Below are 14492 nucleotides of genomic sequence, written 5' to 3' on the forward strand. Positions count from 1 at the left end.
GCGGGGTGGATGGCGGGAGGAGGTGGGAGGGTCTGGTAAACATGGACCTACGGGAGGAGATCAGCTGACACTCACGTGGCAGCCGCCCGGCCATATTGATCACCTGACCAATCAGTGATGCTTCACCATATGATGATTATGCCGGGTCTCTCTGGACAATATACCTGGTGTTTGAGGGTATGATGGAGTATCTCACGGTATGCCTGATATCTAAGGATAAGCCTGGGGTCTGGGAGTATATACTAGGTGTCTGACACTATACCGGGTGTCTAAAGGTATACAGAATGTCTATGGGTTTGTTGGGTGTTTAAGGTTGCACAGGCGAACGCGGGGGGAACAGATGACAGGAGAGCTGATGGTCCGTAACAGAAATTCCCTCACATCTTCCTCTCTCCTTTGACGGTTCTGTAATTCCATGAACGTACTTGGTATTACTGTAACATCCACACCATCTTGGAACCCCACATTACGAAAATAACTAATTCTGACCCTAAGAAACTGGGAGTCCTGTTTAGATGTCGACATTCCATTGTTTTTACGGAACAGTTGCTTGCTCCGTCTATACAAAGGACGGATACGTCTCTATATGGAGTACTGCTCTCACATCTGGAGTGATTCTAGCTCTACGAGGAACGAAGCCGAGAGGCTGCAGGATCCCTGGCTTCTGCAGAAGCGAGGTAAGGTAGGTAGGTGTCTTGTGGCCATTTTTTTTCTCTCTCTCTCTTTACGTTGGAGGTTAAAGTCACTGACAAAAATCCACAGATCATATATTCTACTCCAAGTGGAAAAACTGACCAAGTGATGCAGAAGTTTGACTATGTGGTAAACTATGGACATAAAAAGAACAGAGATGAGACAATACCTAAGCAAGATATATGACTGTGGAATCTACACCAACCTCAACGATTTCAAAGATAACACAGACTGGGTAATGGAGCTCCGCAGTAGACACGAACCAGGGCATTGCGGTATAAGGGTCTGTGAAGTTTACGACGGAGGGGAACATGGACACCTCTAGCTTCAGATACAGAGGAAAGGTTGAGCAACAGAAAAGCATGGTTTCGTAAAAGATGTCAAAATGCAATGGAGTTTTGAGATGTGCGGTGAAGATATAGATGGAACTCCCGCCAGCTAGCAATTTCAAAGTATGAGTGAGCAAGAAACGAGTATAGCAGGATCAGAAAGAAAGGAACAAAGAAACTTTAAGAAAAAATATATGATCAAGGCAGGAAAAATTCTAAAACTTTTCCATAAATTCACAAGGAGTAAATAGTTTTGTAAAGAAAACAGGAATTCAACCCGAGGATACACGAAGTCATGAGGAAGGGCCACTGCGTTCGATGGCAGGAATATGTGTGTGAGGGAAAACCCGAGCGTCAACAATCGACCCCCAACCTGTCGACAGAGTCTCACCTTAGATAACCATTTAATAAGGAGACCAAATGCCCACTAGTAAATATCAAAATTACATTCAAGTTGATGATTGAGGAAACATTCAGCAAGCTGTTTGCCACATCTTACATTTGGGCTACAGTAAAATATGCTTAAGTTTGGTCATCGCACTAGAAGAAAACACAAAAAAAACACACACTCGAGACGACTCAGAAGGGAGCAACAGAGATTGTAACAAAACCAAGAGAGCTGGATTACAATGAAGTAAATTCTCCCACTTTGGGAGAGAGAAGAGTGAGGGGTGACCTGATCACAGCCTTTAACGTTTTTTTATATAACAAGCCATGATGACGGAGGCGCTGAACAGTTCTTCAAAAAATGTAGGGAAATAGAACAGCCTGAGGACATAACATGAAATTAAACAAGAACATGTCACGAAGGATGTATATGAAGAACTTTTACAGGATATGAATGGGAGGTGAATGGCTGGGGGGGAAGGGGATTTGACGTCATGGCACATGAACACAACATACAGAATTCTACGAAGTTGGATGACAGCAGAGACAAGAGATGATGAGGCACCACGAGTTATAATAACCCCCCCCCTCCCCCGAGCAGTGAATCCAATGAATAAACGAATTAAAAACCAACATTTTATCACGCCAATATATTCTTACTCATGTGCTTATGAATAAATTTCCGATCTCACACTGTCGGCGATTTATTTCACGCACACTTGAGGCACAGGCTGTGTGGAGGATGGAGAGAGAGCAGCACGTCAAGTGCAGGTCCCCAGCAGCAGCAGCAGCAGCTCCCGCTGTACACCAGCTTACACAACAATAAGGGTTCTGGTGCGACAGCTGAAAGACACGGGTTCATTGCAACACACGAGCCGGGGTATCTCAGCGTTGGTGTAGGCTTACACCAACACATGGGCTCTACCCCACGTACACCAGCACATGGGCTCTCTCCCCCCTACGTACACCAGCACATGGGCTCTTCCCCATGTACACCAATACATGGGCTCTTCCCCACGTACACGAGCACATGGGCTCTTCCCCATGTACACCAATACATGGGGTCTTCCCCATGTACACCAACACATGGGCTCTCACCACGTACACCAACACAAGGGCTCTTCCCCATGTACACCAACACATGAGCTCTTCCCCATGTATACCAACACATGGGCTCTTCCCCAGGTATACCAACACACGGGCTCTCCCCCACGTGCACCAACACACACACCCTTCCCCACGTACACCAACACATGGGTTCTTCCCCACGTACACCAACACATGGGCTCCCCCACGTCCACCAAAACATGGACTCTTCCCCACGTGCACTAACACACAGACCCTTCCCCACGTCCACCAACACATGGGGTCTTCCACAAGCACACCAACACATGGGCGCTCCCCCCAACGTGCACCAACACACAGACCCTTCCCCACGTACACCAACACATGGGGTCTTCCACAAGCACACCAACACATGGGCGCTCCCTCCAACGTGCACCAACACACAGACCCTTCCCCACGTACACCAACACATGGGTTCTTCCCCATGTACACCAACACATGAACTCTCCCCCCTACGTACACCAACACATGAACTCTCCCTCACGTACACCGACAATACGACTCTCGCTCGCCTGAAACAGGATCGTGTAACTCATCAGTGTCACCAGCAATGAAACCTAAGGGTATTGCATGCTTAGAAAACCAGTTCGTAATGCCACTCGCGTCGAAGTGCGTTTATCAACCTTTCTTCTTCTTCTTCTTCTGGGCCACAGTGTGAATACTTCATGATCCACGAGGAGGCACGCGAGACCACGAGACAAAGCTACGTTAGTCCTTCTATATCACTTCCTGTACTGATACAGGAATCACCTCACAGGACGTGAAAAGGGAATACAGTGTTGAGCCTTGCATCACTAATTCAGACACACACACACACACACACACACACACACACACACACACACACTCCGTAGGGCAGTGGATAACGACAGCGAGCTACCGAACTATCGGGCCGTGAGTGGTTCGAGTTCCGGACACGGCCGCTGGTGCACAGCCTGTCCCAGGTATTCATCCTTCCCTTTGAGGCTGGTCCATCAATGAGCCCCCGGCGTAAGCTGGGGGTCTGTACACGTAATCACAGGCATGGTATTCATGTTACGTCAAAGGACGCGCGATGCGAAATTAAGCCTCTCTGCGTAACACACACACACACACACACACACACACACACACACACACACACACACATATATATATATATATATATATATATATATATATATATATATATATATATATATATATATATATATACATATATATAATCCCTGGGGATAGGGGAGAAAGAATACTTCCCACGTATTCCCTGCGTGTCGTAGAAGGCGACTAAAAGGGAAGGGAGCGGGTGGCTGGAAATCCTCCCGTCTCGTTTCTTTTTTTTTTTTTTTTCAAAAGAAGGGACAGAGAAGGGGGCCAGGTGAGGGTATTCCCTCAAAGGCCCAGTCCTCTGTTCTTAACGTTACCTCGCTAACGCGGGAAATGGCGAATAGTATGCACGAAAGAAAAGATATATATATATATATATATATATATATATATATATATATATATATATATATATATATATATATATATATATATATATCACAAAATGTATGTTCATGACCAAAGGACGCAAACAACCATATCTATTTTCTCTCACAATGCGACAGTTGAAAAATTCATTTGCATATCCAAGCAATATATGAAGTCATCCTGGCGCACGTTTTCTATCCCCGAACCCTTTGGTCAGTGCCTGGGTCACTCCCAGCCAGCCAGCCACCACCGGGTAAGTACAACCCAGGACGACCCGACCGTCTGGTCAGTGCCTGGGTCATTCCCAGCCAGCCACCAGCAGGGAAGTACATCCAAGGACGACTCGACCGTCTGGGCAGTGCCTGGGGTCACTCCCAGCCAGCCACCAGCAGGTAAGTACAACCCAGGACGACCCGACCGTCTGGTCAGTGCCGGGGTCACTCCCAGCCAGCCAGCCAGCTACCAGCAGGTAAGTACAACCCAGAACGACCCGACCGTCTGGTCAGTGCCTGGGGTCACTCCCAGCCAGCCAGCTACCAGCAGGTAAGTACAACCCAGGACGACCCGACCGTCTGGTCAGTGCCGGGGTCACTCCCAGCCAGCCAGCCAGCTACCAGCAGGTAAGTACAACCCAGAACGACTCGACCATCTGGTCAGTGCCTGGGGTCACTCCCAGCCAGCTACCACCAGGTAAGTACAACCCAGGACGACCCGACCGTCTGGTGAGTGCCTGGGGGTCACTCCCAGCAAGTGGCGCCACTGCCAGATAACTTCACCCGCCACCCACGGTAATCAGCTGGGCCCAGGGTGGGTGATGTGGGAGCCACTCACCCTGGGCCCTCCGCCCCACGATAAGGAGCTGGTCAAGTGTTGGCCAACACCGTTCACTCCATTTGGTCCAAATTAGACTGGTCCAGCCAGACTGGCCCGCCCAACCTCAGCATAAAAGAATGACAGTATCATCTCAATGCCAGAACGACCTTCCCTCGCCCTAAAAGACTGGTCGACCCCCTCTCTATAAAAGACTGGTCGACCCCCTCTCTATAAAAGACTGGTCGACCCCTTCCCCTAAAAGACTAGTCGACCCCTTCCCCTAAAAGACTAGTCGACCCCTTCCCCTAAAAGACTAGTCGACCCCTTCCCCTAAAAGACTAGTCGATCCTCTCCAAAAATAAAAAAGACTGGTCGACCTGTCCCCCTAAACGACTGGTCGACCCTCTCCGTACAAGATGGGTCGGTCCTCCCCTTAAAAGACTGGTCGACCCTCTCCATAGGACTGGCCTACATTCTCCGCAAAAGAAAAGGAAAAAAAAAAAAAAAAAAAGTGTAAAGTCGTATAACAGGAAAATTATCAAAATGACAGGAAATCAAAATGTCAAAATAAATTACGGGTTCTAACACTTACACAACAGACCCTGGACCATACTCTAGCAGTACGAATCAGAAATCTAATATAGAATATAATTCTCTAATTCAAGTTCCATTTAACATTCCTGTGAACAAGATCAAAGTAAAATCTAATATAGAATATAAGGTCTGGCCACCCTCACCTGACCGGTGTGTGTGTGTGTGTGTGTGTGAGTGAGGAGCCACATCTACCACTTCACCCAGGTACACACACAAGGTCTGGCCACCCTCACCTGACCGGTGTGTGTGTGTGTGTGTGTGTGAGTGAGGAGCCACATCTACCACTTCACCCAGGTACACACACAAGGTCTGGCCACCCTCACCTGACCGGTGTGTGTGTGTGAGTGAGGAGCCACATTTACCACTTCACCCAGGTACACACACAAGGTCTGGCCACCCTCACCTGGCCACGGCGACGGGAGCGACTTCAGTATCTTTCTAAAGGGGATAATTTTGGAGACCCGGCATTAATATGTGTCACAGCTGACATCCCCATCTACGAAATACCCCGAAGATCGAGGGTCGAACTGACGAACACTCTCTCTCTCTCTCGTCCAACATGCACACAAGTGTCCCTAGTCTTTCCCACTTCGTAGCCTTCACATCCCTCTTACCTACCTACCTCCCCCTTCTCTCATTACAGAGAATCCCTTTGGACAACTAAAACTCAACCCTTTAGAAAAAAAAAAATTGTTGCTTCTTCCAATCATTATTCCTCTACTCTTCTTTCTTTTACATTTCTATCTTTTTTTTCTTTTAATTCTGATGCTTCATTCACAGCGTGGCCTCCGATGCCTTAAGAAAAAAAAAAAAAAAAAATATATATATATATATATATAAATATATATATATATATATATATATATATATATATATATATATATATATATATATATATATATATATATATTTATCACGATGAACAAACTCACAAAGCGAAGGAAACCACAGTCGCTGTTAACACCTCCTAACTCCCGGTCTATCCTCATCACGTACGCCAACTCAAAGTGGTCGGCAACAATTATTTCGTTAAATGACGCAAGACTTCCGCTCCTGATGTTGTAAGTTTCTCCAAACTCTTAATAATCGGACATCGAACGGTACCAGGTAACTGGCCGGATCTACAGTGACACCAGGTAACTGGCCGGATCTACAGCTTCACCAGGTAACTGGCCGGATCTACAGCTTCACCAGGTAACTGGCCGGATACACAGTAGCACCAGGTAACTGGCCGGATCTACAGTGACACCAGGTAACTGGCCGGATCTACAGCTTCACCAGGTAACTGGCCGGATCTACAGCGGCACCAGGTAACTGGTCGGATTCCGCGTCGTAGCGTGTTCAACACCATCCTCTCACAAAAGTTTTGCGCAGGCAACTCGACAGGGAGATGGGGCGAAATTCATAAGGTTGATTGTGTTTTATCATAGGTACAATTAGAACTTTGCTCCATTGGATGTTGATGGGCTCCATAGGATGCTGATGGCCCATGGCAAAAAATATCATACAGCTTTAACAAGAGGTTAACAGAGACAAATCGTTAATAATGGGTTAATAGACACAAATCATACAGCTTTAACAATAGGTTAATAGAGACAAATCATACAGCTTTAATAATGGGTTAATAGACACATACTATACAGCTTTAACAAATGGGTTAATAGACACGAGTCTTCGGGAGTTTAATAGTGTCATAAGTGGCACTATCTTGCCCCCTGGGTCATTAAAGTCCTCCCTCGTATGGAGAAAGCATCAAGGTCCTCTACTGTATATGGGACGCCACATTCATCATGCTGCTTGACCTCCAGAAACTGAGTGGAGTGGCGGGTCATGCCTACCGTTAAGAGGTTCTTATACAAAATACTTTGATTATCTTAGGCGGCGGTATGCTATATAGCTAAAAGTTTAATACATCCCATTTTCTAACTTAGCCCCGTTGCCCTTTTTGCAGCGAGGTTAGGAGTGACACCCTTGTCTCGTTTTCTATCCAGTGATTCTCTTAATACTTTGTCAGGCTTGGCTTAAGGGAAGGTGCTGGTATAATCCATGACACATATATTTTTTTTTGACGAATTCCCGTCGATCGTTCAGAGGGGAGAGAGAGAGATAGATAGATAGATAGATAGATAGATAGAGAGAGAGAGAGAGAGAGAGAGAGAGAGAGAGAGAGAGAGAGAGAGAGAGAGAGAGAGAGAGAGAGAGAGAGAGAGAGGAACAAGACGTTTCAGTGAGAGCGAGTGGCGAGAGTGGCTGGCTGGTTGATGTGTTGGTCACGTTGGCCGGCCTAACCTCAACCTTGTCCTCACGTCCGCTGCCGCCGCCAATGCTCCAGTACGACGCTCCTTCCACCAGTACTCACCACCACCAGCTGGTCAAGGCTGCAGGCAGGTTATGGTCAACCTAATGACGCCATCATCCCTCTCTCTCTGTACTCCATCCTTCTACGTCTTACACAAAATAAGTAAATAAATTCATCATCCCTCTCTCTATATACTTCATCTTTCTACCTCTTACCCAAAATGAGAAAATAAATCCATCATCCCTCTCTCTATACTCCATCCTTCTACCTCTTACCCAAAATACATAAATAAATCCATAATTCTTCTCTCTATACTCCATCTTTCTACCTCTTACCCAAAATGAGAAAATAAATCCATCATCCCTCTCTCTATACTCCATCCTTCTACCTCTTACCCAAAATGAGTAAATAAATCCATCATCCCTCTCTCTATACTCCATCCTTCTACCTCTTACCCAAAATACATAAATAAATCCATAATTCTTCTCTCTATACTCCATCTTTCTACCTCTTACCCAAAATAAATAAATAAATAAGTAAATAAAGAATAAAAACCGCCTTTCACTCTCAGCAAGCTCATTAGGACCCAGCTCTTGTGGTCTCTCATCATAATTCAAATTCTCTACAAGCGAGGCAAAAAAAGAAAAAAGAAAAAGAGAAAAAAGGTCGTCATTCAAGGTTAATTACGGGAGTGGGGCAACTCTGGGCTGGCAGGTTGCAGGAGCAAGTGCAACACACACAAGGACTGGCAGCTCCCCCACACCCACTTTCTAAAACTGTCGCTGTGTACAATTACGTCCGGAAAGCCTTGCCCCGTAGTACGTGGGGGTCTCGAGCCACGTCGCCCTCCTCCGAACATCCGCCCTCCTAAATGCCCAAGGCCGACCGTCCTTGGTGTCGTCCTATCATCACTACAAACTATCACCCAAAAGCCGCCAGCAGCAGCATCATCACTATCACCGCTATCCAGACCCAACACCAACACTGAGCCATCACTAGGATCGCAGGTCTAAACCATAACCACCACCATAGACTATCACCAGGAAGGCCACTCTATAAACCATCACCAGGAACACCATTATAAAACCTCTTCCACCACCAGAAAACCAACACCACCTCCGGGAACGCCACCATAAACCAACACCACATCCAGGAACGCCACCATAAACCAACACCACCTCTAAGAACACCAAACATAAACCAACACTTCCACCAGCCCTATCGCCAACACATCCACAAACGACCAAAAAATTCCTCCACATCACAACCACCCGACTCTTCCACGTCCGCGACACGTACCACCACCACCATGCACGTGATAAACCACGTGTGCCTCAACCCATTACCAGAATCCCAATATAGGTCATGTGAAAACAGTGCAGCTTTTTCCCCTGCCATTCTCCGCTGGCCGCACGCCCAAGATGTCAACAAACACACTCATTCCTTCTGTGATATTTGTGGCCCATTTGTCATACGGCTCAGCCGGGGAGACCAGCGCTGGTCATGAGGTGACGTAGCCAGTCCCCTCCCACTATGAGGGCCATGTTTACCTACATACCGCATCAGGAACATAGACAATCATGTAGACATAGGGTGCACTCCATCATTATAAATTATGTACCATGTGGATGAAGCGCTTCGCCCTCCAACTGAGAGAAAAAATACGGAGAAAGAAATTTGAATCTGATGGTGGCTAAAATAAATAAAAAAAAGATTCCGATAGTATTTTCGAACCTGTTTGAAGGATTCGATAAAAAAAAAAATAGCGATATCAGCTGAAGCAGGAAATTATGAATGTATAAAATAGCAGAGGAAAATAGAATGAAGACTGTGTTTCCTCATCTCTCCCATTCGATAAAGAATAAAGTAATATTTCGCAGAATTCAATCAACCACTTGAGGCGGAACGAACCTCACATATATTGTACACACAAGAACTCGAATTCTGTGTTTACATACCACCGACCATCCTGGGATCTATGAACACAACTCCAAGCCGAGGAGAAAACAGAGAAAACAATTTTCTTTTTCTCTTCAGAAAACTACATGAAGGTGTAATACAATATTAATATAATAAGACCCCCCAAGAACATCTTGTCAGGAATGTGTTTACCTATGACGAGCTGTTGTGGAGACGAGGTTATTGTGAGACGGACGTAGCAATCTGAGCTGTGGTTCCTCCCCTGTGATATACACACCCCCTGGCTCCTCCCACTTCCCCTTGCCTCGGTGCTCTGCTCCTCCCTCTTCCAATTTTTATTACGCTTTGCCTCCTCCTCTTCCACTTCCATTTCACTGGAGTTTATCTCCTCTCCCTTCCATCCTGGAACTAGCGACCGGAAGGTTACCCAGCAACGGACCATAGGGCTCTTCACCTGATGGCCAACTTCGCCTGGTTCTGTGGAAATAACTTCCGTTGTTCGCCGGCCCGCCTAACCTCCCCGGGCCTGACCTATCAGGCGATCTGCTGCTGCATCCCTCCTACATGCAAGCTTCCTAGGTACAAAGTGGTGGAGGAAGAACCTTCCTACTTCTTTCCACAGTAAATCCAGTGCTTGGTCTACGACTGTGGTGCTTACATTGATAGCAACAAACACAACGACGAACAGCAAAAGACAACTGGGTCCATTCAACTCTGTTAGAATGGAGATTAAAAATAAACACATTAATGTTCTTGAAAAACATTATATATAATAACGAGAAATACCAGAAAACTTGTGTATCTGAGGAGGAGCACATAATGTCAGTCGGGAACTTTAAGCACAATAATTCTCAAGTATATTCTTACGTGTACTTATGAATCTATGGTGTAACTTTCAACCACTCTAACTGGTAAAGCTTTCCATATATTTAAAATAAAAATCATGGCCTCATTCGATGGTGAATCCTTTGCCGACGAGTTTGTAGCCATCACTAAGAGTGAAATCAGCCAAACCTATCCTTCACTACGAGTGAAATCAGTCAAACCTATCCTGAATTAGCTATTCAGCGATCGAGATTATCAAAATCTTTGATGGTTCTAGAAACCTGTGACATATAACGTATTCACCTTTTTTTTTCTGAGCACCATCAATGTAAGTGGTCAAGGTGGCTCTCACGTCATATGTTTCTCAGTCCGGGGAATCATCTCAGTTGCTCGTTGTTGTTTTCATCATGTCTTTCTTCCAGTAGGGTCATCAACACAGTCTGTCTTTCTCCACGTAGGGTCACCAACACTCTCTTCAGGTACGGTCGCCGACACAGAACTCAATATTCAGTAAGCTGGGTTCGCACCAGTGAACTGTAGAGAACAAAGGATCAGCTTCTTATTTAATCAAAATCTCTTAACTGTGAATCCGAGAATTTCGATCGTCTTTTATTTACTGCTGCTGCGCATGTGACTAGGCTTCGGTTCAGAGATTTTTTTTTCTTACACCCAACCAAAGCATCGAAGATTTTTACAACCAAGTCTTTTTCCTTATATATATATATATATATATATATATATATATATATATATATATATATATATATATATATATATATATATAACTTTTATAGTAGAAGATAATTCATATTGTAGCTTGTCCCTTTGTGTCTACTGACCATTCATAAATCTCATCACTTGACAATATCAATATTCGTTTGCCAGCTGAATCCTCCACCAGTCCATCCAGTTTATTTCAGCTTGCACTTATACACGCTGACATTCCCTTGTTGCTTTGTTGTCTTTCAGGTTTCTAACGTCTGCGAGTACATATCTCACTAAAAACGCATCCGTTACCGATGTTATCACTATGTATATATATATGAGAAAGAGAACCGGTTGCAAGACTTGATCCTATATCGGATGGGAATCTACGCCGTTCGTACGGACTGACCGTTACATCTCCGTTTTTATAATGACGTCACTTGACATACCCAACCTGGTCCCTTGCCACGGTCTGGGGGCGGCCAGCACCATTCCGGTACCGCCCATAACTACGATGGATTTCCTGCGTCTCAGCACAGTTTGGTATAATCTGATGCTACATTTGGAGCAAGCCAACAGCTGAAAGGTTGGAGATGGCGCTTGCGGTATGTGATCACTTCACATTTCTGGAGCTTTGTATTATATATATATATATATATATATATATATATATATATATATATATATATATATATATATATATATATATATATCTGTAGCCTAGGTTATGTCCAAATATCCAGGAAGATCTGTAGCCTATGTTATGTCCAACCATCCAGGAAGATCTGGAGCTTGTGTTATACGTAGGTCATTTTTACGTCAATATTCCAGTATTACAACCACTAGTTCTGGTGACGCCCGTCCCACGGTTTGGAGGCACCACCTGCGGAGTCACCAACATGGGCTCTGACCTGGATGTGAAGACGACGAGAGAGAGAGAGAGAGAGAGAGAGAGAGAGAGAGAGAGAGAGAGAGAGAGAGAGAGAGAGAGAGAGAGAGAGAGAGTACAGACCATCCACTGGGGGACCCCATCCCCTGTCAGGCCTGTGACGACTGGCCTCACTTGGTCTCATCCCTCTGTTCGTCCACAAGGGAACGCGACAAGTCACCCCGGACACCTCGCAAGCACGACTCTTAAGGGGAGCTATCATACATACCTTCGTCTTTTATGACGACCGTAAATTTCATCGTTACAATTAAGATCTCCGAATTTACGGAGAGAAACATAAAAAAAAAAAACACACAAGGTCGTATATCATGGGTACAACGTCTTCTGCTGTGCTCCCTTGATATATACGGCCAGAGGAGGACTGCACGTGCCCTGTCAACCACACCGGCAGCCTGGTGACTCCACCCAAGGGGTTTTAAGGTGAGGAGGAAACTCACACGAGTGCTGAACACAATTCAGAGGGTCCGCTAAACACCAGAACACGACGGTGCGACCCTTGGCTACGATGACCTGGTCTTTGACCTGATCCCGAGAGGACTAGGTCAGAGACCAGCTAGAGAGGTTCCTCAACCTTCAGAGGGGGGAAAGTGGTCACCGGCAGGCAGGGTGGCGAGGGCGTGGCACGTCCTGAGGGCGGAAGGCGGAGTACTTACCAGGGTGAGGAGTGTGCCTGAAGTGCCTGTCATCCCGCGCAGCACCTCCGGCATCTGTAAGGAACAGCAAGACCGTTAGTCATATTCACAACACCTGCAGGAGAGGCTCTCTCTCACCACAACTACACCAGCAGGAGAGGCTCTCTCTCACCACAACTACACCAGCAGGGGAGGCTCTCTCTCACCACAACTACACCAGCAGGAGAGGCTCTCTCTCAACACAACTACACCTGCAGGGGAGGCTCTCTCTCACCACAACTACACTAGCAGGGGAGGCTCTCTCTCACCACAACTACACAAGCAGGGGAGGCTCTCTCTCACCACAACTACACCAGCAGGAGAGGCTCTCTTTCACCACAACTACACAAGCAGGGGAGGCTCTCTCTCACCACAACTACACCAGCAGGAGAGGCTCTCTCTCACCACAACTACACCAGCAGGGGAGGCTCTCTTTCACCACAACTACACCAGTAGGAGAGGCTCTCTCTCACCACAACTACACCTGCAGGAGAGGCTCTCTCTCACCACAACTACACCAGCAGGAGAGGCTCTCTCTCACCACAACTACACTAGCAGGGGAGGCTCTCTCTCACCACAACTACACTAGCAGGGGAGGCTCTCTCTCACCACAACTACACCAGCAGGGGAGGCTCTCTCTCACCACAACTACACCAGCAGGGGAGGCTCTCTCTCACCACAACTACACCAGCAGGGGAGGCTCTCTCTCACCACAACTACACCTGCAGGGGAGGCTCTCTCTCACCACAACTACACCAGCAGAGCATCATGACTTGTTACCTGTACGAACATCATGCAGTGGCGTGCTAATACTGATGACCCCATGGGCATTACCACTGGAAAAAAAAATCAACTATTAAAATCTATAGATACAGTCTGTTGATTTCAGTGGGTTATGGGTGGTAGCCGCCTTATAGCTTGCTTCTTGTCTGCCAGGAAACGGTCGAACATAAACATACACAAAAGGTCGTCAGCCTATCCTGCCAACGACATAAACATGATAAACATCGAAGGAACAGACAACATCTCCCGTGTACCTCTCTCTAGTGTCTGTCCACCTTACCATGTGAGGAACAATACGCCGTCTGTGGAATTCACATTTTCTGGACGTTCTTATGTACGAGTGAGGCACAAGGGAGGTGGGGACAAGTGGTACCATGAGCAGCCAACAGCAAGAACCTATCCTGAGCTATCCACGACACCACACACACACACACACACACACACACACACACATACACACACACCTCACACACTTGCCAACATTCACAAATGAAAAAAAAAAAATTCCTATCATCCTGGGTCGAGGGTAACAAGCCAATGAGTCAAAAGATTCCACGTGGTAAAGGAGGACTGTAAAAATTGGCAACGCTCGGTGCACGTGAAATACAACCCCGACCCGAACCACACAAAGTTATGATATAAATAATGATACATAAATATACAAAAATAGGAGTAAACACACAGAGACGGTAATAGCAGCCACAGAACAACAGTAAAACCCAAAGAACTACAACGGCAGCAGTAGTGGAGAGTAGCAGCAGCAGCAGCAGCAGCAGCAGCAGCAGCAGAAGTAGTAGTAGTAGTAGTAGTAGTAAAAGTAGTAGTAGTAGTAGTAGACAGATAACTACAACACCACCATCAGGAGCTTCAGTAACAACCACAGAACAACAGTAGCTGCAGTGGTGGTGGTAGTAGTAGTAGTAGTAGTAGTAGTAGTAGTAGTA

General features: G+C 46.2%; 1 protein-coding gene across 1 annotated transcript in view; it reads right to left on the reverse strand.

Annotated features, from left to right (window-relative positions):
• Nucleotides 1–14492, reverse strand: part of Dip-C (dipeptidase C) — a 399836-nt gene that overhangs the window by 77764 nt on the left and 307580 nt on the right. The window contains exon 4 of the mRNA XM_071681611.1: nt 12748–12801. Coding sequence (XP_071537712.1) covers nt 12748–12801 — 54 coding nt within the window. The remainder of the gene's footprint in view (nt 1–12747; nt 12802–14492) is intronic.

Source organism: Panulirus ornatus, chromosome 33 (genome assembly GCF_036320965.1).
Source record: "Panulirus ornatus isolate Po-2019 chromosome 33, ASM3632096v1, whole genome shotgun sequence".
NCBI classification, from domain to species: domain Eukaryota; kingdom Metazoa; phylum Arthropoda; class Malacostraca; order Decapoda; family Palinuridae; genus Panulirus; species Panulirus ornatus.